The 27,932-nt window shown below is 35.1% G+C and overlaps 3 protein-coding genes and 4 non-coding genes across 7 annotated transcripts; 4 read left to right on the top strand and 3 right to left on the bottom strand.

Moving 5' to 3' along the window:
* Positions 1-2,140: 2,140 nt before the first annotated feature.
* On the bottom strand, positions 2,141-2,515 carry LOC120157960 (protein RALF-like 1). The gene has a single exon (XM_039168915.1). The coding sequence runs from the start codon at positions 2,513-2,515 to the stop codon at positions 2,141-2,143; it is 375 nt and encodes a 124-aa protein (XP_039024846.1).
* Positions 2,516-4,718: 2,203 nt separating this feature from the next.
* Positions 4,719-4,798, top strand: TRNAL-AAG. Its single transcript has one exon. It is a non-coding gene; the product is annotated as a tRNA-Leu (tRNA).
* A 5,225-nt stretch (positions 4,799-10,023) lies between these two features.
* LOC120157979 lies at positions 10,024-10,119 on the top strand. Its single transcript, XR_005519185.1, has one exon. It is a non-coding gene; the product is annotated as a small nucleolar RNA R41 (small nucleolar RNA).
* A 71-nt stretch (positions 10,120-10,190) lies between these two features.
* Positions 10,191-10,284, top strand: LOC120157980. Its single transcript, XR_005519186.1, has one exon. It is a non-coding gene; the product is annotated as a small nucleolar RNA R41 (small nucleolar RNA).
* Positions 10,285-10,332: 48 nt separating this feature from the next.
* Positions 10,333-10,415, top strand: LOC120157981. Its single transcript, XR_005519187.1, has one exon. It is a non-coding gene; the product is annotated as a small nucleolar RNA Z155 (small nucleolar RNA).
* Positions 10,416-10,939: 524 nt separating this feature from the next.
* Positions 10,940-12,435, bottom strand: LOC120157959 (cysteine-tryptophan domain-containing zinc finger protein 3-like). Its single transcript, XM_039168914.1, has 4 exons — positions 12,358-12,435; positions 11,669-11,808; positions 11,075-11,289; positions 10,940-10,982 (listed from the first exon to the last, which is right to left on the bottom strand). Exons 1-4 carry the CDS (start codon positions 12,368-12,370, stop codon positions 10,940-10,942), a joined length of 411 nt encoding a protein of 136 aa, XP_039024845.1. The 5' UTR covers positions 12,371-12,435.
* Positions 12,436-19,763: 7,328 nt separating this feature from the next.
* On the bottom strand, positions 19,764-21,045 carry LOC120157970 (cysteine-tryptophan domain-containing zinc finger protein 7-like). The gene is made up of 3 exons (XM_039168920.1): positions 20,319-21,045; positions 20,031-20,190; positions 19,764-19,857 (listed from the first exon to the last, which is right to left on the bottom strand). Exons 1-2 carry the CDS (start codon positions 20,745-20,747, stop codon positions 20,140-20,142), a joined length of 480 nt encoding a protein of 159 aa, XP_039024851.1. The 5' UTR covers positions 20,748-21,045; the 3' UTR covers positions 19,764-19,857; positions 20,031-20,139.
* Between the last annotated feature and the right edge of the window lie 6,887 nt (positions 21,046-27,932).

Genomic DNA, 27,932 nt, shown 5'->3' with positions numbered 1-27,932 from the left:
GTTCATCATGGACTTATTCATTCTCGTTTTAAGTATGGATGTCGGACACTTGCGTTTGATAGTCATTTAAATACGAATGTATACGTACTTATATCTGATGACCTTTCTATATTCGTGAAAAAACTTGAACATATTCGTATTGAACACGTACTTAAATCTGATACTCAAGTAGTAAAATAGCTGAAGAATGTGTGGTTCCTTTTTCAGCTTATTTTGACGTCCATGGGCAGGGTAGGTAAATAGGCTTCGGCCGGCTACTATAGATGAACTTAAGATAATAAAATTCCAAACCCCTCCCCCCCTCCCACCACACAAAAGGGTAGATTACATTTTTAACACATAACCTATATGTTTCGATCCGTTTTAATATCTAAGTTTTTAATTTTTTTTAATATCTAAGCTTTCAATTTTTTCAAAATCATACTTAACGTTTAGTTTATGTTTCGTTTTAAGAGCTGTTAAAAACTTAATGGGTGAGTGACACATTTTTTATGGGTAAATTATATCATTCATCACTCAAGTATCTTCTCACTCTTATTTTGGTAAATAAAGTTTAATTTTTTTTTAAATTTAATTACTTAACTTTCAAATTATTCCTAATTTAATCACTCCAACTTTCATTTTTAACTAGATATTAATAAAATAATAATAAAAATGTTGTGTCATAAAAATTATTAATAAAATAAATTAGAGTGATTAAAATAGGAGCAATTTGAAAGTTGAGTAGTTAAATTGAATTTTTTTAAACTTTTAATAAAATCATTATGTCAATCTATATTATTATATGTTTGGGAAAAAAGGTTAAACTATGATTTAATCTAATTACATATATAAATGAAATTGAAATATTTAAAAGTTTAGATATCAATTTAATATTAGGTATGCCTTCTCTGAATAGGAGGAGTCACTCCTAACCTAAACTTTTATGTAAAAAAAAACTAAACATAATATTTTTTTTCGTGCCACGATGTAACATTGTAACTTATAAAATTGTCTAGAACTGAATTAATATAATAAATCAGCTAACTAAATATGATTTGTTAGGTTTATTTTATTTTTATATTTTATGTATCTTTTTTGTTTTTCATATTCAAATTTAAATTATCCCGTACAAAATATAATATACCTTACTATTTCATGCAATACTCCTTATTGCCCTCCATTTTCATGTTTGGTTCATAATTTGCCATTGCGTGTTGCAGTTACAAAACAGGGTTGACCAGAATCCACATACACATACAAAAAGAAAAGAAAAAACGCCTGATCAATCAAATATTATACTAGAAAAGGGGGGGGGGGAACAGATACAAACAGACTAAAATGAGATAAAAATATTAGTTTTTTTCCTTAACATAAATCGTTAGTATTATTAAAAACTAAAAATATTCAAAATTATAATAAGGATTTATAACTATCGTCATAAATTAAATATATAATTTGAACATTTTTCTATAACAATGAAATTAACCACTTTAGATCATAAAAGACATACATGAAAAATGTTAAAAATCTAACTAAACTACTCGAACAAAGAATAATTACAAACAAATTTGACTGCATCGGCAAACAAACTACTAAAGAAGATTAAACTATTGAAAGACCACTGAAAACCGCAAACTAGAGCTAAGTGTAGTGAAAAACTATCTACGAACGCAAAATCACGTATCCAAATTCAATCCGAAAATCCATTGCATAAGAGATCAATTGGATTACAAATAAACGCCATCTTCATCAATCGTGATATCTTTAAATCCAACAAAAATATTGAAAAAACGTGCTATAAAGATAGAAATAAATGTGTCACCAACACAAAATTATTCTTATTAAAAATTAAAAAATGAGATAAAGAGAGAAGAAAACCAAATTGACAGTGGACAATAATATCAAATTTAATGACGTTGTTTATTAAATAAAATCAAAGAAGAAAAATTTTGATAAACTTGTAAGAAGGCTAGAAAATGTAAACCACCAAATTAAACAACAGAGAAACGATGACATATATACATATGTATGTCTTATACATATCTTCATCACACCAGAAGGGGAAGCTTCATACTCTCTAACTAAGATTATCCATTTATTGCAACTGTTTTTCCATTTTACAAACGAAGAAACAGGAGACGGCGTCGGCGGACAACATTTAACCCCGGCAGCGAGCTATGGCGCTGCAGCCTCGGTTGTATGGGTTGGCTTGCGCTCCCGGCTGACAGTTATAATACGACGCGCCCCTTAGAGAGCACGGCACAGTGTCCCTCTGAAGTGCTCCGTAGCTTATGTACTGTGTGTTCGCCGTTTGCAACATGCGCCTGGTTAACTCAAGCCCATCATCCATGTCGTTTGCCATGCACTCGGCTGTTGACCCCCGACAGCTGCTTCCGGACTCGTTCGTCGTCGTCGGTATCCAGGTCAAGCCGTGCACGCCGCTTGCAGAGTAGGCCGACACGGAGGTGATATGAGTCGCGGTGCCGAGGAGGAGTAAGGAAATGGTGAGGAGAAAACCAGAGGTACTAGCCATTGCTTTGTTTTTTTGTATATATTGCAGTTTGTTCAACTGGCAGAATGGTGTGCAACTTGTTTTTAAAGCGAATGATAAAAGGAGTTTGAAGAATGGCATTGACGAACTCGTTATTTACTAAAATGCCACTTTACATGACCCCCACCAATTGACCAGGGGTAATAAATTTGGGATTTGGCACATTAAATATTTTATATAAATGTATATCTACGATTGCGTATTTAATTGAATTTGTAAAAAAAAGTATTTGATCGAATTAAGTCAAAAAATTTCAAGTTAATTGAATTGACAAATCATATTTTTTTATTTAAATTTCTTTTGACTTCGGTTTATGAAAATTTGAGTTAATATTTTAAGTTTTTGTTTAAATTTATTTGTAAATATTTATAATTTTTCTAATTTAAACAACTTCCTATAGTCATATATATAATTTGCATCATATTTTTCACATGTGATACACACATCATGCAAAATTGAGGGACTTGAAAATCAATCCATTAATTTCTAAAAATTTGAATTATTCGAGTTCTATTTTATAATTCAAATTTTATTTAAAAATATTCGAGTCTAATTGAAAATTTTAATTTTTTTCGAATCGAGTTAAATTTTTCTTACTTCTACATAAACTACATATTAATTTGCGTTTGATTGGTCGAATATTGTATTATATTTTGTTATATTATACTTTAAAATGATATTAATATTTTGAAAATTCCATAAGTTTTCAATTTTTTTATTTATCTATCGATCAAATGAACCAACTGAAATAAATTAAATAATATATTATATCCAATAATCCACCTTGTAATCTTAGATTCTCCTATTCTTATTACAAAGCCTAATCTTACATTCCTTAATGTAAATATGAAGAAAAATGATGGTTTATCGGCACAAAGGAAACAAATGCAAAGTTCTCAAAGTGGTTTCAAATATCCTTAGTTCTACCCAACAACCTTAAATGGTTTGCCTGTCCAAATCCTTTGACTATTAATAACAGTAATGAGAAAGCTTAACCTAACCCACCAATCGAGATAAATTCGTGTCCACCCTAAAATATAAATTTCTTTAGGTTAGTAGTTCATTTTACTGAGGGCGTTTATCCTGAAATTTTATTTGTGTCAACTTCATATAAAAAATTTATGTTATTAATACACACGTGACCACCCTAAAAAATATTTCTGGATTCACCGCTATTAACGATGGAAGAAGCAAAGATATGATTTACTACTCTTTTTTTCATTCTTCAATAAACCTCATTAGTTCAATTGACTCATTTACATGTTCAACAAACGCCTAGATAACTATTTTGAAAGTTATTGGGAAATTCTTTTTATATTTTTGTTAGCCTTTCCTAAACCTAATTCAAGAAAATGACTCAATCAATGGTGATGTTTTTAAAATCCTAGAGGTTTGGACAAAAGATAATGGGTTGGAATTTTTTACCATTCTTTTTTTTTTGGTCAGAACTGTTAATCTAAATTTATTTATGTCTTAACTTGAAAAATTTATGATTCGAACTCGATATAAATTCATTAAAAAAAAATCACGATTCAAATATATTATTTTATCTTTATTTTTTTAGTTAAAAATAATAATTAAATAACTACAATAGAAATGTGAGAATAAAGAAGTAACCAAATAGATAATTTATCTGTAATTAAATGATTTAATTTCATTTATAAAATTAAAGAATACTCATTAGAATCTCAGTAAAAATCAAGATTTAGATCTCACCAGTGATCCTATTCAATTTTTAAAAGAATAAAAATGATTGCATTAGATGGTTTTTTTTCTTTTGTTGCATTTCCTAAGATAAGAAATGGAATGTTATTTTTGTGCTTTATCTTAAAATAAAAGTAATATTTTTTATAAGTTTGAGTTGATTTTAAGATGAATTTGTTTAAAAATTTTCTGAATTATTAACAACGCACACACATCCTACATAAATCATCTTAAAATAAAATAATGTTTTGATATTTTCTCTCGCATTTTAATAGCTTGATTTCTTAAAATTTAATGTTTTCTATTTAATTATTCACTAATTTTTAAGAAATAAATTATGTACATCTGGATTTGATCACCAAGTAGTTGTTCTTCACTTGGTTGGTCCAAATATCAGTCCTTTGGCAACGAATTCATCTGTGCGTTTGTTTGAATACTAATACTATTTTTAAATGGTTTATTGGATGCCACGAGCGAAAGGGTTGAGATGGCCGAGTTGGTCTAAGGCGCCGGATTAAGGTTCTGGTCCGAAGGGCGTGAGTTCAAATCCCACTCTCAACGAGTTCTAATTTTTACTTCTTCCTTTCGTTTGTTGTTTTTCAATGGGTTAATTACATAACATAACCTTAAGCTAACATGTGGAGTTATTATGGTGTAAGTGACCTTTCCCTAGATTCATGTGAAATCTAAGTGCGTGGGCATTGAGATCAAGTGGATGGTACGATACCTCTCTAGGATAAATTCATAGGGACGATTTAGGACCGTAAGTGACCTTTTCCTAGATTCATGTGAAGTCTAAGTGTGTGGACAATGAGATCAAGTGGATGGTACGATATCTCTCTAAGATAAACTCATAGGGACGGTTTGGGGCCTGTTGGTCTCATATCACGCTCTTGGTTGAAGAATGGAGTTACCCTCTAACGTTTGTTATGTCCTGGGATATCTCCCTTTCAAGAGTATTTGGGCTTTGAGATTATATCGTGGCTTATGTACTTGGAAAAGTTAATGCAAATTGACTAACGAATTGAGACCTTGAGCTAGCATGTGGAGTTATTATGGTGTAATTGATTTTCTTCTAGGTTCAAGTGGAGTCTAGGTGTGTGGACATTTGGTTCAAGTGGATGATACGATATCTCTCTAAGATAAATTCATAGGGATAGTTTGGGCCTATGGGTCCCATATCACACTATTGGTTGAGGAGTATGATTGCCCTTTAGTATTCACTATGTCTCGCGAGATCTCCCTTTCAAGAGTACTTGTGACTTTAAGATTATATTGCGACTTATGGACTATAATACGTGACTTGTCTACTTGGATAAAATAACATGGATTGACTAACGAATTAAGGGAATAATTATTGTCAAGTGTGATCGATTTTGTGAGAGTTAATATAAGACATGAATCATTGTGAGGAAAGTTGACTTGTTTGAGAATTGTCCCACTCAAATATCGCACGGTGTAGTAATAGGACCGAAAAATTATGTCTGTAACAAATTTATCAAAGCTTTTAATATAATAACTCTACTTTTTTTTCTCCCGTTCCATTTGTTGTTTTTTAATTAGATAATGATGGAATAAAATATCTTAGAATGGCAGGACATGATAAGTGGATAGATTTTAGATAGGGATTAATTAATAAAATACAGAGATATAACAAATAATACGTATAAATTGTCATATAATGTTATGTTTTTCGAGAGAAGTTCAATGGAGGAGAGAAATAAATTAAAATTAATTGTTACGCAATAAATTAACAAAACTATTAACAATGTACTATTTTGATTAACCGCTAATTACCGTGTCCTAATTTCACTACAACAATAAATATCTGCACTATGAAGATTTTGATTAATTAGTTAATAGATCGGATATCAATTAATTTTCACTGTTAATTTGGCATGTTAATAGGTGCGGCTTAGCATTCGAATATCGATTTCCACTCGTTTCGAGTTCTGTGGTAGATGAATATTACTCTTTTGGATAATGGCATAGAAGACATCCGAGATGAATCCGCTGAAAAATTACATGTTACTGTTCCCTTCCAGTGGTGATTCCTCGTGTTGGAGGTCAGTCCGCATCCGGTAATGCGCAATGAGAGTAGGGTTGCACATTTGTCGGATTTCAATCCGATCCGGTTCGGTTTTTATCCGATCCGGTTTTTTCCCATAGAAAAAAAACCGGTTTATAAAATAACTGGTTCGGTTTCTAACCGGTTTGGAGGGCCGTATATCCTAACCGGTGTAACCGGTTTCGGTTTTAAAAAAACCGATTTTTTTAAAAAACCGGTTATAAAAAAACCGATTTTAATATTCCAGATTGCTCATAGGGAAACCGATTTCCCCCCAAGGGGGTACCGATTCCTCACTGAATGGTTTGGCTCCGAGATTTCCAGAATGCTCGGAGGGAACCGATTCCCCCATAGGGGTACCGATTCCCCCCTATTCAACGGTCGAAATATTTGAATTTTACACTTAGGGAACCGATTCCCTATGAGAGGAAACTGATTCCCTATGAGAGGGTACCGATTCCCCCACGCTCCAAGCATTTTTATTAAATGTTTTCACACTTAAACGGCTATATTATCTTCATTAATTATCACTAAAGTTCAGAAGTAATTCAAGGTGTATTTAAGCAAGCTTAGAAGCCATTGATCAAAGACAAGAAACATCAAGCAACTAGAATCAAGAGAGAATCAAAGAGAAAGCATCAAACCTCAAGTTCGATAAATTTAAATACTTAATTGAAATACTTAATTAACTCAACATAATTGAAATACTTAAATACTTCCAAGTTTGATAAATTCAAATACTTAAAAAACTTCCAAGTTCGATAAATTCAAATACTTAAAAACTTCAAGTTCGATAATTGAAACAAAGTTTACGATAATTGAAATAAAGTTATAAAATAAACTACATTGCCATCTCTTCTTCATCATCTTCGCCTTCTTCGTTTGGAGGGGATATTCCAAGTTCAACTTCTTCAATGTGTAAGTTTGCTTCCAAATCGGCATCAATTGCATCTTCTAGGGTGGTGATATGTTGCTTACGAGCCGCTCCATCCAAATAATCCTTTAAACAAATGCATACTTCCACCGACTCGGGACTTAGTCTTGATCTCCGTTGCGATATAACCCTGCCACTAACAGAAAAAGCGGATTCCGAAGCTACCGTAGAAGCTTGGACGGTTAGTAAATCACGGGCCATGGCGGCTAGAATCGGAAATTGTGCTTCCTTTTCTTTCCACCAAGCCAAAATATCCAAACCTTCAAACTCTTCAAATGTCATTTTTTATAGAAAATCGCATGACATGTAATTTCCCAACTCGCTACTTGGGGTGGTAGTACGTGATCGTTTGGATTGGGAATTTACAAGAGTGTTAAAAAGATTCAAATTTATGTTACTTGGACGTATACTAGATGATTCCGCATTCATTCTCATTTGATCGTGTATTACACTACTTGATCCGTATTTAGTTAAATAAATTGCAAACATGTCTCGAAAACATTTGTTAAAATAATTTATTTGGTTTTGGACAAAGTTGGGTTCATCATCGGTTAGATTAAAAGCAAACGCAATTTGTTCAATTAGTGTTTCAACCCCACCAACATTTAACGTTGGGTTTAAAGCGGCGGCACAAGTAAAAATGGGGGGAATCTCCTTAAAATATTTTAAAAGTTTTTCCTTCATTGCAAAGCCAATTTCTTGGAAAACTTCGGTTTCAAATTCAAAGTCATTTAGTCGGGTAGCCAACAAAATATTTGATTAAGAACCACGGGCTAGTAGGGTAATAAAAACCGGATAAAAAGTTGTTGCATTTTAAAACCTCAAGCAAATCGGTTATTTTGGCTATAGTTTCCAACTCGAATCCGGAAAATGTTTGGGACATGACCCCTCGAAAAGCCGATCGTGAAATGTTTGCAATGTTTCCCTTTGCTTTAAGGCAGTATGCATCATCATCCAAGTTGAGTTCCAACGAGTTGGACAATCCAAATTAGGACCCAAAGCTTTTTTATTAACGGACTTACAAAATCGTTTATAATCATTTAGTCTTTTGTTGTTGTTACAAAGAACCGATTTTATCATTGTTTTAAATTCTAATCTAATCGGCTCAATAACCTCCAAACTGGCTTGCACGGATAAATTAATTATGTGTGCAACGCAACGGGTATGAAAAAACGCACCGTCTAAAATCGGTGAAAGTAATATTTTCAATCTTGGAACCGCGTTTGTATTATTCGATGCATTATCAAAGGATATAGAAAAAACTTTATTTTCTAATTTATAAAGACAAATTACCCTTTTTAAAAGTGTAAATAAATTAGCACCGGTATGCGGCTCACCGAATAATTCAAACGCGATTGTTCTTTTCATCATTTGCCAATTATCTTGATCTAACCAATGTGATGTAACGGCTAAAAAAGAATTTCCGGTATTATGAGGGGAACTTCAAACGTCACATGTAAGCGACACACCATAACGGTGTTCTTCGAATCCTAAAATCATTTTTTCCCTCGCCGTACGCCATATTTTTATAGCATCTCTTCTAAGGGTAGTAATACTTACTTGAGTATAACGTGGTTGCATTAGTTGTTGAATTGTTGTCGTGAAATCTTCATCATCAAAGTGGTCGAACGACAATGCTTTTGTAATCACGAACTTTGTAAACGCTTCTTGTAATTTTTCGTTGTCGTAAACAAAAACACCACCTTGCGGTGTAAGATTCGATTGACTAGGATCCGATCTTGAGCGAAGTGCCTTGCATGATTTTGTCAAATGGTTCTTCAACGTTTGTGTTTCCTTCCGATGCAAGAAACTTTAGACAAAGTTTACAACACGCCATCCTCGATCCATTTGACATCTCACATAAATCGTAGTGATCCCAAATGTCTTTGTTTCGAGTGTGTTCGATCACTCTCACGACTTCAAGGTTTCCCCCGACGGAAGATTCAGTCGTGTTACTCATGATGAACAAAAAATTACAAAAATAAGATTTGAGAGATGTTTAAGTGTTGTGTAATAAGATTTGAGGAATTTGTAATCAACCAAATACATCTCCAACCTATTTATACATGTTTAGGGTGGTAAAATGGTAATTTTTTAAAGAAAAAAACGGTCAAAAACGGTCACAAAATCCCCCCCAACGGCTATATTAACGGCTAGTTTTTTAAACCCAGACCGGTTTTTTTTCCCGGATAAAAACCGGTTTTTTAATCGGTTTTTTTCAAACCGGTTTTTTATCCGGTAAAAAAACCGGTCTAGGTTTTTTTCTCCAAACCGGTTAAAATAACCGGTTTAAAAAAATCCGATCCGGTTAAAAAAAACCGGTTTTTCCCAAATCCGGTTTCGGATATTTTTTTTGCAAAATCGGATATTCGGATTTTTTGTGCACCCCTAAATGAGAGGCTAAATGCATGGAACCGACCATTGAAAGTTAGGTATCACTTTGAAAAATAAAATAATTAGTTGATCAAAACGTAACTGTGAAAATACTTGGGTGACTAAATATGTAGTTTATCATCATAGCTTTTTTAACATAGGGGTAGAATCGTAAAATGGCTTGTCCATTTCTCCCTCAACGAACCCTAACCCTAATTTGAATTTTTTTGCTATATATATGCGCGATAGCAGAAACTAATTTCGCAGTTGAAAGACAACGCCATTGATTTGCAACTTGTTTAATTTTTTCAAATCTCTAATTCTGTCCAATTTCTTCCGTTTAGTTTTATCTACGCTTGTTTTTTTTCTCCTTCTTCTCTTCGTTAGCATTTTTTTAATGAAAAATGGATGAAGGGGGCGATGATGTTGAAAACTACCTATTTTATGAATGGGTTTTCACCATTTTTCGTGATTAGAAATTCACCAATGGATCCTTCTGAGCCGCCTTCTTTCTTCTTCTTCCTCTTCTTTGGTTAATTTCGTGATGGCTCTATCTCAATTTTCTCTTTCTTTTCTATAAGGGGGCGATGATTGAAAACTACCTATTTTATGAATGGGTTTTCACCATTTTTCGTGATTAGAAATTCACCAATGGATCCTTCTGAGCCGCCTTCTTTCTTCTTCTTCCTCTTCTTTGGTTAATTTCGTGATGCTCAGAGCCGTTGAGATGAGGATATCTTTGTTCTGAATTTTTTTTTATTAATGTTGACTTGCAAATCAGACTACAATTATCTGATCATATGGCTCTATCTCAATTTTCTCTTTCTTTTCTATAAAGTTATTTCTCAAAATTATATGTTTTCATTCGATTTTTTTCTAATTAGTTTTGAAATAATTTTAAAAAAATAATTTTGGGATAATAAATAATTTGATTATTAGAATCAAATTTCATATATTCTTATTATAAATATTTTTTTTAATAATTATAATATAATATCCGTTTTAAAAAATTTCCCATTCATAAGCTATGCGCTTAACATATTCACTTATAAGTATGGTTGCTTAATTTCAAAAGACATCAACATTTTCTTTTACCACCAGGGATAATTTTCAAATATTTGTTTAGCATTATTTATGAATACAAACACTTAAGATTATGCTGAATGGAACCCTAAAAGTAGGCAAAATTTTCAACTGTAAAACGTCACCGGGGTGGACAATAACAGATATATTTCTAGTTGAAATAATGGGGAAAACAAACAATTTTGAGATATTATCACTGGTGTTTGAATTCCAGTTGGGAAATGAACACCATAGCCATTGAACCTTATGCAGCTTCCCTGTTTATGCAACTGCACAATTCATTCCACCTGAAATCAGATGAATCAGCAACAAACTCATCAAATTTGGCCACAACTCAGACTAACTTGACGATGATAGAAGAAACATCTCTCCCACAAACAGCATAACCAAGGATAAACCATCAAAAGGGAAAATTCCTCCTACTATAAGGTTATGCTTATCAACTAGTTTTTCTTTTTTTAATGGCCAATCAAGAGCCTTTTTCACAGAATATATAACTTCCTCATTTTCATTCCTCGACAAACTTGATTTAGCATGTGCAAAAGCAACTCGTGATTTCCTTGAAGCTTCCATGGCATAATTTACATCCTGTGCCTGCAAAATGTATCACATTTGGTTTTGGTCACCATGGACATGGATCACTAAACTTGTAGAGGATATACAAACCAATAAAGAATAAAATGACATAATCGATGATAATTCATTAGCAAGACTTAAGAACCTCTTGTGCTTTAAAAGCACAAGTTTCGAAACATGTGTTCAATTTTAGCCTACAGAAACCAGTAGGTATAGGGGGTAGAAAAGGTTTGCGAGAACGTGAAAAAAAAGCTTTTGGGCATTAGACCACAAAAAAATTGTTATGGGGGAAAAGTTTAGTATGTGTTGGTGAGACGGGAATGTTCAGTAATGCTTTATCACTCATAACATTAAAACCACATGAATTGCACTTTCAAAATCACATAACTACACTTACAAAATTGAGCAACCGCACAAAGTTAGGACGATTTCCAGCGACCTGGGGAGAGCTAACACCTTTTGGAAAAGCAATTTTGTCAGCTGCTGTTGGGTGGTTTAAATTATCAACATCAGAGGCAGAAGAAGAAGGAGACCCACCTGATATTGAAACATCCATCAATATCAAGAAAAAGGTAATTAGCTGTCATTTCTTCTCATTCAGCAAAACTTAAAAGTATTTATAAAGCACTTTAATGTCCACAGATTAGCATATAGCAGAAAGAAAAAAAAGAAGGGGGGGATCTAGGGAGAGAGATGACCAGGCTTGAAAATATCTTTTATGTAAAGCCTAAATTTAGGTCCAAAGGCAAATTTGTAAAACCATGTTATATGTCAAATAGCAACTACAACACTAAATTCATCTTCCCCACTTCCTATAGACAAATGGAAACACATTCATGGTGTGTAAGCAAGTAAACTACTCGTTTAAGCAAAGCTATCAATTTCTGCTCTGCTTCTAAAATGTAACCTTCTCATGCAGAGGTATCTTCACAGATTAAGCAACAAGATTCCAGAATAAATACGAGAGGCTGCTGCTCCTTGAACACTAAGTGCAGAAGAACCAGTGACAACGATTACAAGTTTATGGGCTAGACAGACAAGCAACAAGGAATACAGCAGGTATAATCACTGGGTTCTTAGAATTACCAGGAGGAAACATTTGTAAAGCTGTCTGCAACTCACGCCGATCTCTACTTGCATTGGCATGAGAGACATGTTGGAAGGAAAAGTAAAAAAAAGGGGGCTTATTTTTTTTAGAAATTGGGCACCGGCTTGGGTTTTCAACAATGGGATTTTTAATTAAAATAGAAATAGGGTTAATTACAAGATTAATCTCTAAGCTTCAACTAGAAATACCCTAGTTCATTTAGCTTCAAAATCATCCCAAAATCATTTCTTTCTCCCAATATTAGAGAGCTTTCTTGTGAGTAGTGAGTGTTTTATAAACACCTGTAAATTTTCTCTTTAGTAAAAGATCTGCAGCAGTCCGGAGACGTAGGCATAATTGGTTGAACTTCGTTATCAATTTCGGGTATTATTTTTCCGCTTTTATTTCGCATTCTCACTAATCTGGTTATAGGAAAATTACTCGTACTCGGTTTATTTCCTAACAACTGGTAATCAGAGCTTTTGATTGTGAATTTTGTCAATTTTTTGTGAGGTACTATTAATTACTATTCACGTGAATAGTGAATTTTGTGAATAGTAAAAATTTTGTCGACGATACGAATTTGTCGACGGAGGTGTTTTAATACACTGTGGTTCATAAGAATTGTCGAAAACAATTCAAACGAAGCTATATTCGAGTGGGAGCGATGACTGCAGACGAAGGGAAGGTGAAAATTGAAAAGTTCGATGGTGTGGACTTTGATTTTTGGAAGATGCAGATTGAAGATTTTTTGTACCAGAAAAATCTATATCAACCTCTCTCAGGAAAGCAACTAGAGGGTATGAAAAATGAAGACTAGGCTCTTCTCGACAGACAAGCCCTCGGAGTTATCCGACTGATGTTGTCCCGAAATGTTGCTTTCAGCATAGCAAAGGAAAAGACCACGACGAGTCTTATGGCGGCTCTCTCCAGTATGTATGAGAAGCCATCAACTTCGAACAAAGTTCACTTGATGAGGCGATTATTCAATTTGCAGATGGCGGAAGGGGCATCAGTGGCTCAACACCTAAATGAACTCAATACAATCACAACGCAGTTGAGTTCAGTGGAAATTGAATTCGATGAAGAAGTTCGAGCTTTAATTCTCTTATCATCTCTACTAGACAGTTGGAATGCTACTGTTACAATAGTCAACAGCTCGCCGGAAAACAACAAATTAAAATTCGACGATATTCGAGATCTGGCATTGAGTGAAGAAATTCGACGGAGAGAATCGGGTGAAGCATCAAGCTCCTCAGCCTTGCACACGGAGTCTAGAGGGAGAACTTCAAAAAGAAATTCAAATCGTGACAGATCGAAATCCAGAAAGGGAAAATCAAGAAATGGAAAAAAATATTTTACCTGTTATAATTGTGGCAAGAAGGGTCACTTTAAAAGAGATTGTCGAGCACTGAAGAAAGATACCGGCGTACATGAATCTGCAACATGACAAAGGAGACAGGTGATGCCATGATTCTAAGCGTCAACAGTTCGATTGAATCATAGATCTTGGATTCAGGGGCATCTTTCCATTCTACCCCATGCTAAGAAATCATGGAGAACTATGTCAGTGGTGATTTTGGGAATGTTCATCTAGCTGATGATGAAACCTTAAAGATTGTAACACCCTTAACCCATACCCGACCAGGATACGAGTCCAGGATGTCACATTGACCAGTCAAAGCATATACTTTTATAAAAACCCATAGAAAATTTAAAACTTCTATTCTATAAAGTAATTCTTTTACATAAACATGTTTAAAACCTTAACAAACTCCATCAGAGCGTACATGTATAATGACTTAGTTACATGCCAACATACTAAATTATATGACAAGACATACTTTACAAAATATTTCTGATCTGAACTTTGCGCGGAGATATGCTGCTTTACGGATCTGAAGCTTAATCTTCTGACTTATCCACACCTGCGTGTAAGACACTTACACGCTAAGTCATAGACTTAGTGAGACATGTAAATACACAATGCAAACTACTAAATACATACATATATCATATAATACACACTTTAATTACATATCTATTGAACCAATCATTACTTATTTTCTTGTCATTAATTCTATTCTATCAAATGAACATATATTGAACATAAACACATAATATAACTTCAAAACGCAACAATACATGAATAATTACTATGATCATATCATACATAACCACATAACATCTCATATCACCGTTACACATATGCACTTGTTACCATTATTATCATGTAATCCTAACATATCAATTATACATGTCACATATCACATGTACCATTTCACGAGAAACACACATATCATTATATCCAATTATGTTTTCTTTTCAAAGCCCATACACACTATTGAGAACTTAAGGTATGTGAGTACATAGAGGTTGTGCACAATGCTGTCACCACAACTCGTATAAATCCCATTAGGGGCGCGTAGAATTTGTCCCGAAGGACCACTTAGATGTCCCGAAGGATCACATATAACACATATATCCCGAAGGACCACTATGTCCCGAAGGACCGCGTAGACCCTCGACTCTTGGCATGCCAACTATACCTATAGCTCTCATAAAACATGACATGGGCATTATCTTTTACCTCATTACACATTCACATATTCATATCACATAGTTCTTTCACATAGCTCTTTATCACATTTCATATGATCACATAGTCACGTAGTTTACTTTCACATAACAATTTTTTCATGAATTTCACATTATTCATCCTTTTCACACATGGTCACATCACGTAGTTCACGTATACCTTTTTTCTCATATGCATATAACATATTATTTTTTATCTTTTAACTTATATTACATATGCATGTAATCTTATGACTTATTATCAATATCTCATAGATCACTATCATACAACACATATTCGCATATACATGTTCTCATACAATCCCGTTATTCAATTATAACATCTAATATATCTTATTATACTAACATGTATTCATGTCATTCATTTCACATACATAACATATCATAGAGCATTCTAATAGAAACACATATGAGTCATATTATTTTCACATATATTTTATCAGATATCTCATGATCACATGACCTATTATCATAAATACAAACATTTACATAGTTCACACATAAAGATGCATTCAACAATTAGACATATGCATTTTCTCATATACCATACATCTAACACCATATCACTACATGTTTATGCTTTAGCACTTATATCATATAATATCAGAATTAGACTCATCGCAAGTCTTAATTCCTTAAAATAATGTACACTTACTATCATGTACCCACCTGATCACCAATAACACTACCAAGCTATTTCTCTTTCTTGTGTATCTTACTCTGACGACCTATCCGAACTTTGCTTTCGATCGATGTCTACACAATCATGTATTAATACTTATCAGTATCCAATTCTATACATATGTAAGCCTTCTTATAACACTATAACAGTTCACTATCCCTCATAATCCACCATAATTCTTGAATCAAAGAATTTCATCAAATTTTCCATGTATTCTCAATTCAATTCTATCACCCCTAACTTCTTAATTAACCCTTTGACAAATCAAATCCATTATTAGAACTTCAAAAACATTTCTATAACAATAGTTCATTTCTGAACTCTTAATAGAAATTCCTTTCTATTTCTTTATTCTTGGTGTTTTAAACTTATATAAGCTTTCCTTAAGCTTATATAACACTCAAAGAATAAAACACAACTCAAATATTCAAGAATTAACCATCAAAATTAAAACTCACCTTTGAGGCTTGAGCATGAACACACGAGAAGAAGAAATAAAGAAGAAAAAAGAAGAGTTCCAGATAACTCTCCAAACCCACGTGTTTCACTCTTATAAAAGGGAGGAAAAATATCTTTTAAGCTAAAATTACCATAATGCCCTTATAATACTTTCATATTTACCCTTTATCCAATATTAAAATATTCTTATAAAAATCCTTGAATTTTTAAATTTTCATAAATTGATCTCCAAAATTTGACTAAAATTTCATTTTAGTCACTGACCCAGATTTCGGGATGTTACAAAGATCGTCGGAAAAGGAGACATCCGACTAAATTTGCCAAACCAGACCACCTGGAATCTGAAAGGAGTGAGACATATTCCTGGCCTCAAAAGAAATTTGATTTCTGTAGGACAGTTTGATGGAGAAGGATATAGTACAACCTTTTCAGGTTGTGAATGGAAGATTACCAAAGGAGCACTCGTCATTGCTCGTGGTAAGAAGATTGGTACTCTCTATGTAACCTCAAATTTAGAGAATATCATTGCAGTAACAGTTACTGATGGAAAATCAAACATATGGCACCAAAGGCTTGGCCATATGAGCGAGAAAGGGATGAAGACACTTTTGTCAAAAGGGAAGCTGTCGGATCTAAAGAATGTAAATGTCGGACTATGTGAGGATTACATCTTTGGCAAATAAAAGAAAGTCAGTTTTGCAAATATTGACAAGAAACCAAAAGCAGAAAAGTTAGAGTTGGTTCATACTGATGTATGGGGACCATCTCCAGTTCCATCTCTTGCAGGCTCACTATATTATGTCATCTTCATCGATGATTCTACGAGGAAGGTGTGAGTTTATTTTCTGAAGAGGAAATCAGAAGTCTTTGATAAATTCATAAAATGGAAGGCCATGGTGGAAAATGAAACTGGTTTGAAAGTCAAGTGGTTGAGGTTTGACAATGGAGGAGAGTGCATAAATAGTAGATTCAGAGATATCTGCGCAAATAATGGGATCAAAATGGAGACAACAGTTGCCATGACACTGCAACAAAATGGTGTAGCAGAGCGCATGAACAGAACTATGAATGAACATGCCAGAAGCATGAAGATACATGTCGGATTGCCCAAATTGTTATGGGCTGAAGCTATCAACACTACAGCTTACCTGATCAACCGTGGGCCCTCAGTTCCCTTGGATGGCGGAATACCAGAGGAAGTTTGGAGCAGAAAAGAAATAAACCTTTCACACTTGAGAGTGTTTGGTTGTATTTCTTATGTACACATAAATTCTGCTGAAAGAAGTAAACTTGATGCCAAGTCCAACAAATGTGTCTTTGTTGGTTATGGTGGTGATAAGTCCGGTTACCGGTTTTAGGACTACGAAAATCGAAAGATCATCAGAAGCAGAGACGTCATTTTCAATGAGAATGTGATGTACAAAGACATGTCAACCGTAGAATCAAGTAGCTCCAATATCGAAGCTGAAACAAAGGAATTTTTTGAGTTCGAGGAGATTTTTGGAAATGATGTTCAGATCAGTCCTGAAGTAGTTCAAGAAGAACCAGACACACCAGAACTAAGATGCTCCTCTAGAATTCCTAAACCAACCCAGCGTTATTCGCCTTCTTTGCATTACTTGTTGCTGACTGACAATGGTGAACCAGAGTGCTATGATGAAACAAAGCAGGTGGAGGATTTAGTCAAGTGGGATTCTTCCATGAAAGATGAGATGGACTCGTTTATGTCAAATCAGACGTGGGAATTAGCTGAATTACCATCAGGCAAGAAAGCACTTCATAACAAGTGGATTTACAGGATCAAAGAAGAGCACGATGAGAGCAAACGCTACAAAGCAAGATTGGTTGTCAAAGGTTTTCATCAAAAAGAAGATATTGACTACAATGAAATTTTCTCTCCAGTTGTGAAGCTGTCTACAATCAGACTGGTGTTGCAAATTGTAGCCGTAGAGAATTTACATCTTGAACAGTTAGATGTAAAGACAACTTTCCTTCATGGTGATTTGGAGGAAAAAATCTATATGAGGCAGCCAGAAGGCTTCATAGAGGCATGCAAGAAAAACCTGGTATGCAGGTTGAAGAAGAGCTTGTATGGTTTAAAACAAACTCCTAGACAGTGGTACAAGAAGTTTGATAGCTTCATGAGTAGCAATGGTTTTACCAGATTCCAAGCAGATCATTGTTGCTACATCAAGAGGTTCGACAACAACTTCATTATTTTATTATTATACGTTGATGACATGCTCATTGCAGGCTCATACATGCAAGAGATTATACACTTGAAGAAAAAATTATCGAAGCAGTTTGCTATGAAGGATCTGAGCGTTGCAAAGCAGATTCTTGGGATGAGGATTAAGAGAGACAAAAAGTCGGGGACTTTGATGTTATCACATGCTGAGTACATCAACAAAGTACTCTCCAGGTTCAACATGCAGGATGCTAAACCAGTAAGTACACCTTTAGTTGTTCATTTTAGACTCTCCAAAGAACAATCACCAAAGACGGAGGAAGAACGTGCACACATGGTGAATGTACCGTATGCCTTAACAATTGGAAGTCTGATGTATGCCATGGTTTGTACTAGACCAGATATTACTCATGCAGTGGGAGCTATTAGCAGGTACATGAATAATCTGGGCACTGGGAAGCAGTCAAATGGATCATTAGATATCTGCGGGGTACCACAAACAAAGCACTTTGTTTCAAAGGTGGAGATGCGATACTGACATGCTATGTAGATACTGACTTAGCCAGAAATGTCGACATCATAAGAAGCACTACAGGGTATGTCTATACACTAGGAGGAACCGCAGTGAGTTGGGTTTCTCAACTACAGAAGATAATTGCCCTCTCCACAACTGAAGCAGAATATATCGCTGTTACGAAAGCCAACAAGGAGATAGTCTGGCTCCAAAGTTTCTTGGAAGAGTTAGGCAAGAAACAAGAAAACAATGTCTTGTATTGCGATAGTCAAAGTGCTATCTATTTAGCAAAGAATCTATCTTTTCATTCCAGGACGAAGCACATACAATTGCGATATCATTTTATCCGGTCTCTTCTGGAAGATGGGATTTTGAAACTTGAAAAGATTAGTGGAGCTCAAAATCCGGTAGACATGTTGACAAAGACGGTGACCACGATCAGTTGGCATGCTAGAATAACAAGACTAGAAATGCTGTTGCATTGATCGAGGTGAGAATACATATTAAAATTAGTCTTCAAGTGGGAGATTGTTGGAAGGAAAAGTAAAAAAAAGGGCTTGACTTTTTTCAGAAATTGGAGGCACTGGCTTGGGTTTTCAACAATGGGGGCATCGAATTCGGTGCCCTAATTTTTAATTAAAATAGAAATAGGGTTAATTATGAGATTAGTCCCTAAGCTTCAACTATAAATACCTTAACTCATTTAGCTTCAAAATCATCCCAAAATCATTTCTTTCTCCTAATACTAGAGAGCTTTCTTGTGAGTAGTAAGTGTTTTGTAAACACCAGTAAAGTGTCTCTTTAGTAAAAGATCTGCAGCAGTCTGGAGACGTAGGCATAATTGGCTAAACTCCGTTATCAATTTCGAGTATTATTTTTTCGCTTTTATTTCGCATTTATTTCGCATTCTCACTAATCTGGTTATAGGGAAATTACTCATTACTCGTTTATTTCCCAACAAGACATAGATGACTCTAATATATGCCACCTCTGTACACTTGTAGGCCAAAGAAGAAGAAGACATGTCATTTAATCTCTCATATTCATGGGCACAAAACCTGAAAGATCAAAACAGACAAACAAAGATTAAAAGGTTAAGAAATAAACCATTCCAAAATAAAATGCAATAACATAATATTCCATGTTGCAAGAAACTTTTTAGCGAAACGAGATTAAGTTCCAAAAAAATGTTATAGAAAAATGTACTGTAGCACCTAAATATTTAACTTACTTGCAGAGGTTTGCAGTGCTACTATATATTTGCATAGACTGAAACATCTCTCCCTGTTTAGTATCCTCACTGTTGCAAGATTCTAGTAGAGAAGCACTATGTAGAAACTTCAATGTTGCCTGGAAGTAAGTGCAGTGCTCTCCTCATTTGATCCAGAGTTCTAATAGAAATTTTCAAAAGAAAAAAAAAGAAAAAAAAAGAAAAAAGAAGATAAAATCAAGCTTGATAGAGGCTAGGACAAAATGAAATTGCAACTAGGAAGCAACTGGGAAATAACAAGGAACAAACCTTGAGACTATCAGCTATGTGCTTTAAATCTTTAGCCTCCTTCAAGGCATTGGAAGATGCCTGATTTGAGGAATCCTTTCTCATTGGACTACGGGCATCAATGTCCCTGACCCTATGCCCACCAGATGTAGTATGTCTAGAACTACCATGTTGAGTCTCATTTTGATGATCAGCCTTCTTTATTTGTTTTTGTACCTTCTTCAATGCATCACCACCTAGAGATCCATCAGCTCCATTTCCCTTTTGGGATCCAGTAGGGCCGGGGCAGTGAGTCAGCATCTCATTCGGAATTCCTCCAAAGGGTGGTAATGACAGCGAGTTCCCTATCCCAGAAGCAATTTCAGCATGATCAGATTTGTCAGAGTGGGATCTCTTCATATACTTGCTAGCATTGCCATCCTGCGCAACATTCTGCTTTACAGTAGACATTACATCTTGACCTCCACTGACATCTCGTTTAGCATCTGAACAACCAATATTTGATCGACTCTCTCTTTTACTACTCTTACTGGAAGGTTTTCCCACAGATTCTTTATTATCATCAAAAAATCTCTTCTCACTTTCATTAGACTTAACTCCGAGCCTCTCCTGAAAATCATTTCTACTATCCCAAGGTTTTCCCTTCCGTGAAGGCACACGATCATCCGGTTCATCAACAGAATCAGATTTAAGTTTATGACTTCTATCCTTATACTTTGAGGAACCCTTGCCCTATTTTCTTCGCTGAGAGGCAACACCATTACCATGTTTTTTATTCCTATTTTCTTCATCATGGTGTTTATCCACTGTTGTCAATTCCCCAGCATATTTTGCCTCTTGGCCTAAATAATCAACAGTCCCATTCATAAATTGACCTCTTTTGAAATCAGGAGAAGATTCAATTGAAGCCTTAGCTCTACTTCCACCTAAATGATCATCATCCTTAACCTGAACATCAAGTATAGAAGAGTCAGGGGACCCATGTTGAGTTGCAAGAGAAGTTTTTCCCTTCCTTATACCAGACTTGTCACTCTGACCCTTATCTTCACAATCTGAGCACCTACTTGGAGTACCTGCACCAAAGAGACCAGCATCATGGGACTCATATTTACCTGTAACATTCTTCTTGATAATGGAAGCTTATCTGGATCAGCAGGTCTCATTGAAGATGAGGAAACAGATTTTTCAGGTGTGTCTTTTGTTTCAAGGATGCCAGGCTTTGATTTATGTGAATAAGAAAGCTTATATGAGCTTGTGGTTGATGCCAAGGAATGTTGGGAAGATGCAAAATCCCTTTTCAGTGAATCTGTACCACACAAGTTACCTTGGGACAGAGTGCTATCTAGTTCTTTCCCACTACGGTGATTCTTTGAATGTATATTTTTTTTCTCCAGCTTGCTACTTCTTTTACTTGCAGAGGAGGAATCCTTCCCCCCAGAAATAGATGTTCTGACCTTCTTTTCCTGCCTGTAGCCATTTTTGCTGAACTCTTCTTTCACAAACTCTCCGCTATCATCAACAACTTTCCTCTTTCTTGAAACTTCCCCACCATCAAAATTCACCAGATTGACTGATCCATCAGCCAAGGGAACCTGAACATTTTTCTTTGGTTTTTTACCTGAGACCCGTTGTCTGTCCTCCTTATCCAACTCTGGATCATTATAAGAAAGAAGGTCTCTATGTTTAAGATGATCCTTTCCTATTCATGTGGTTGGCAGATCGTTACTTGTGCTAGGACCCTTACCAGCCTGCTCAGACATACAATCTTCATGAGCAAGATGTGAACTTTCAGACTTAATTTTCTTGGACACCCTTAAAGAATTTTGATCAGAGGTCCTTTGTCTTTTCATCTTTGAAGTTTTGGCATCACCTAATTGGATGTGTTTAATAAAAGCAACATATTATATAATTTCAAAAAGAAACTCTAGATGTACAACAAATATATGTTAATAAAACATACCTCCACCAGCTCTGGGTTCTGACACTTTATGCTTCTCTTTCTGCTTACTTTTGTGTTTCTTGGCAATTAAATCACATTTTTTAGGATCATGCAAACCAAGTTCACTTACCACAGGAGATTTAGTTATATCAGTTAAACATCCGGATAGAATTGATGTATGCATGTTCTTCATAGGAATTGGCTCATCTTTATATATTGCATTTGATATTTCTTTTGAACCATGTTTCTTCCTTCCAGGAGGCATAGCATGTGAACCAAAACATTGTTGGTTTTGTTCAGGTTGCAGGGCATCAGCTGATTGTAATCTGGACATAGTACCGTCAGGATTATTTTGACTTGCTACAGCAGAAACTTGATACAATGCAAAAACAAGCTTTTGTAGTTTCCTCCTCATCAACACTGCAGTGGTTCATTCCAGGCCTAAAAATTTACAGGACAAACAATGTCAGAGAAGAAGAGGTATTTCTCTACAATCCATCACAAAGTAAATCACCAAAACAATTTCATGTTCATTGCAACACCATTTTAACAATATATATATGTATGAAAAATTTGGGAATCTGAACTCTGAACCATTAAATTATATTTAAAAGTTTTTAGAAGGGATGATAAAAAGAACTTACAGCCAGTTAAGCATGCTGCATGACCACTTCTCAGGTAAATCAATAGGCTTTATGCTTATTGGAAGAAGACGCCACTTCATGCACTTATCACAAGAAACCCAGTTTTCTTTAATCAATACAGGATCTGCAGTTCCAAGGCAAGCACCAGCAGCATTCACATTACCAGAGATAGAAGCATCATCCAGGGTATGACTTCCTTACCAGTAAATCATCACTTTTCTTAACACTTCGCCTGTCATTATGTGCATTGTTAATGGATAGTGTATTTTTTTCAATCTTATCATTTTCCTTCACCCGATTTTTAGAATGAATTTCTGATGTACTTGTTAGGTTCTCTTCCTGTTCTGCTTCTAAAACTCCAAAAAATTCTCTATACCCATCTTCAGCCCTTTGTAAAACTATTGCTAATTTTTGGTCTCCCGAATCCCTTTTGTTTGTATTATTGTTCACATGAGCAGTCTGCTTATTCTTCAGCATCAAAGAAGAACCAACCCTCAAGCTTTCTTTTGGTACCTCAGCAGCTAGAATGTCTTGACCATGATTGCCTTTTGATTTATTTTTTCCACCAGAAGAGGTATGCTTCTTGGCAGGAGGCCACTTCATATTGTCTTGCCCGTGCAACATAGCTCTCTGACTGCTCTTCTTCCTAAGAGGATCTACTGGTTCACTCTTTAGAGCTTTGCTACTTTTTTGAGTATTAGACTCAGATTTGACAAAATCACAAGTGTTTTCCGCTTGAATATACTCATCTTTTCTCGTAAAGCCTGAATTATCATCAAGAAACTTTTGAGCTGAACTAGCCCATATATTCTCCAAGCCAATATTTTGTGCAGGTATTGGCTCCACCGACTCCTCCATAGCTATATAATGGGCACCAGTATTTCTTGTCATGCTCTTATCTTTTACCTTGTCAACAGCAGAATGTGCCTTGGCAAAAGATGAAGTTTCAATGGTTTTGAAACAAGCTCCTTACAAGCCAGTGTGTCAATATCTACTTCTTTCTTTGACATGATACCATTGTCATTCCTTATTTCTCTTTTACTGCCACCTTTCCTTTCTACTGTGAAGTCCTTTTTCTCCACTGAATTTGCTTTCTCGTCTCCCAATAATATTTGATCACCCTTTCCAGAATTTGACACATTCTCCTTTAGAGTTTTCTCCTTTTCATTCAAGTAAAGTAGATGATCAGGTAGAGGTGACAGTAGGGCTTCCCCAGGAACTGGGAAGGAAGTCATCAACTGCTCAAGAATATCCAGAAAAAGAAAATATTCTGATCAATTCAGGTTCATCAGATGTAAGAAAATACAGGATTAGAGAAAAAGCAAAACATTCTTTATATGAGAATAATAATAAATATTAAATGTTGGAGATTCTAATAACTGTTCTTGAGTCTCCTGATACATCCCTTCACTTTCAGAAGGACTCTCATCTAAGGAAGAAGATGGTGAGACATCAAGGCCAAGACCACTGTAGATTGCAGCCTTTTTTCGTGTCAACAAGTTATCTGAATCCACTTTGATTCGTAGCTTCAATATTTTCTGCTCTGGCATATTGGCAGCTTTCTTGTCTGCATATTTGCACCTAGAAGCAAGCTCATGAGCATGAGTCAATGTTATGCTGATGTCTTGCTTAATCGAATCATTTGCAGGTGATGCCTTTAAAGCAGGGAGAGGTCCAAAATTTGTAGGATGACGTCCATCCTATATAACAAAACAAAGAAACTGCTCACTTTAACTTTGACTTCTCAAATCAACCAAGATCCATCAAAAGATTCCTACCTTATACAAGATGAAATATAATTTCAAGGGAGGAGAAGAGACGGAGAGGAAAACTCTTACCTCAACTTGTATCTTGTTAGGAGATCTAGGTGCATTGCAGCTCTTAACTTTTGACGGACTTTTCAGATGAGACCTGCTAGGAGATCGTGTATATGTAGGTAAGAACGATCCATATCCACCAAATTTTGCCCCTGCAAGAATGTCCAGATTCCCAAATTCATCTATTTCAAATTATGAACTCCAACTTATGTTGACTCTTCACTTTACGAGAACCATTGTTCTCTTTTTCTTCGAACTTACCTAGGTTTTCTGCAGATACTCCACCTTCAAAATCTTTTTGAAAATGTCCAAGAACATGTTGAATTTTCTCATCCTTAAAAAACAATACAGGAGCCACATCACTATAAATATCATGAAATAAAAGATGAGAGAATCAGATCAAGCATCAGAAAAGTGATAACACCCTGGGAAAGGTCTATGAACATATAATCCTACATCATAAATCATAATGTTAGCACTTGAAGCTAATCCTCTAAAAGCATTTATACTATAGCGAGACTCTATAAGCTAACCACTGAGCTAGAATCTCTTAACTTTAAATAATGAAATTCCCAGAACTTACCATAATAAAACACCATCAACCTTACATGGAAACTGATAGAAGCAGGGATAATGATACGTAGGAACAGCAATCTAAGGAATCAAAAAGAAATCTTTATTGGATAAATTCACTGATAAAGGCAGTCTGTATGGGAAGGACCAAAATCCTAATACAAAGATGATAAAGAAATCATAGATGAAAAACAAGGCTAGGACCCATTAGCATATTGATAACCAAATAGCTTTGAGGGGTCAGTTATTTACAGTGGAACAGAAAAAACGAGAAGCAAGTGATGCAGTTGGATGAAGTAGTGGGATGTGTGACTTAGGGAAGTAGATGATCAGTGTGAAACCTCCCTACTCCCAACAGATTCTTATATGGGTCTTCAGACAAGTCACTCCTCAAGTGGGGCATAGCTGTAAGTTTATTCACCCACGTGGCTTCCTAAAGTACGTGTGCACCGGTGGCAATATATCAGAAACAACCGTTACAAAATATGCTGTGCTAACTTCCCATTTTGAACGTTACATTCAAGATTACCATGATCAAACATCACCAGCCTTACACGGAAGCAAAGTTACAAGCAATGCCTTCTCCAGTAAACATTTGTCCAACTCACATCCAACAATTAAAAGTTAAGGTGCATGAATCTTACTCTTCTAAGTTCCAACTATCAAATCCCCAAGGTTATATTAAAAAATTACCACAATAAAACATCACCAACCTTACATTAAAACAAAAGTTCAAAAGAATGCCAAATGAATCTTACTTTGTTAACTTCCAATTACAAACGTTACATTCATTAAACATCACCAACATTGAACGGCAACGAAGTTATGAGCAATGCCTTCTCTGGTAAACATGTCTCTAACTCACATCTGACAACTTGAAAAACCCTAAACTATAAACACACCACTACATACACACACTAAACAAAACCCTTAATTTATGACCACGGTAGACATGTTGTGGAGAACAATTCTATTTACTTAACTAAACCTCTTAAAACTAGTTTCTCTGGATCCCCAAAGTTATATAAAAAATTACCACAATAAAACATCATCGAGCTTACATTAAAACAAAAGTTGCAAAGAACGCCATTTGAATCTTGCTCTGCTAACTTCCAATTACAAAAGATACATTCAAGATTACAATAATTAGCCATCGCCAACATTTCACGGCAACGAAGTTATGAGCAAGGCCTTCTCCGGTAAACATGCTCACATCCGACAACTTGAAAACTCTAAAACTATAAACACGCCACTACATATACACACTAAACAAAACCCTTCATCTATGACCACACTAGACATGTGGAAAACAATTCTATTCACTTAATTAAACCTCTTAAAAACTAAATTATCTACATCCATGCATCATAAAAAATAAAAAAACTTGCAATTTTGGAATAAAAAGCTAAAATGCCAACAATATCTTGTACAGAAAGTAACAGAGTTAGACAGTAAAAACATTTAAAGTTAAGTTATAATATCTAAATTGCAATTTATCCACGTAGAAATCCTTAATTTGGATCTAAAACCTATGTTGCACTGATACGGATGCGGGGACGGGGACGAGAAATGATAATTTTTAAAATTACAGGGTACGGGGACGACAAGAGTACGACATATAAAATAATAAGTTTTTTTATATAAAAAGAAAATTTTTTATTATCTTGGTATTGAATCAAGTGTGTGTTTGTTTGAAGGTAAAGTGGACAAAGAAAGGGAGGAAGTAGAACCAAAAGAAGTTTTCAAAGAATTATTTACCATTTTCTTCTCCAAACCTCACTCTTGCACTCCAGAAAGCATCATCAAACCGTCACTACAGCAAAACTGTTCTGTAGCGGCGTTTGGAGATAAAACGCTACAAAAGTGTTACATATAGCAACGTTTTCAATCCAAACGCCACAAATTGAGACTTTAGCGGCGTTTTTTGTGAAAACGCTGCAATAGAGTATAAATATAGCGACGTTTTTAACAAAACACCGCCATAGTATGGTATATAGTGGCATTTTTTAACAAACGTTGCAATTATTAACAGTTTTTGCGGCATTTTTAGACAAACGCCACGGAAAGGTTAATCAATAGCGGCGTTTATAGTAAAAATACCGCAATAGAGTAGACATTTAGCGACGTTTTAGCCAAAGCGCCGTAATAGAGTGTTAAAGTAGCGGCGTTTATACCACAAACGCCGCAATATAGTGGTAAATTAGCAGCGTTTATACCACAAACGCCGTAATAGAATGGTAAATTAGAGGCGTTTATATGTAAAACGCCACAATATGGTTGTTTAAGTGGCATTTTTTTTGTATAAACGCCGCCAAAAACATGTGATATAGTGGCGTTTTTATAAAAAAAACGCCGTAAAATGTTAAATATATTGTCCTCCCTTTTCTCCCACCTAAACCCTAAAATCATTTCAACTCTTCTTCCCTCACAGTTTCTTCTTTGGTACAACAAAGTTCCTCACACGATTCCAAGTGACGTCGTCTTTTGTCTATCCCGGCGACAAATCGGCCCTCTCACCGACGAACTATAACACAATTCCACAGTTTGATCCCTCTTATCACTAATGATCTTTTTCATTTTTGTTTTGGTTGGTATTATGAAAATGGGGAAAACCCAGAAAGCTAACGTATTTGAGAAAAAAAAGAGTAGGTCTTGCATTGAG

The sequence above is a fragment of the Hibiscus syriacus genome, unplaced genomic scaffold (genome assembly GCF_006381635.1).
Source record: "Hibiscus syriacus cultivar Baekdansim isolate YM2019G1 unplaced genomic scaffold, ASM638163v2 tig00111280_pilon, whole genome shotgun sequence".
Lineage (NCBI taxonomy): Eukaryota > Viridiplantae > Streptophyta > Magnoliopsida > Malvales > Malvaceae > Hibiscus > Hibiscus syriacus.
Note: the sequence above shows the minus strand (reverse complement) of the source record. Positions and strands in the feature narration are given on the sequence as shown.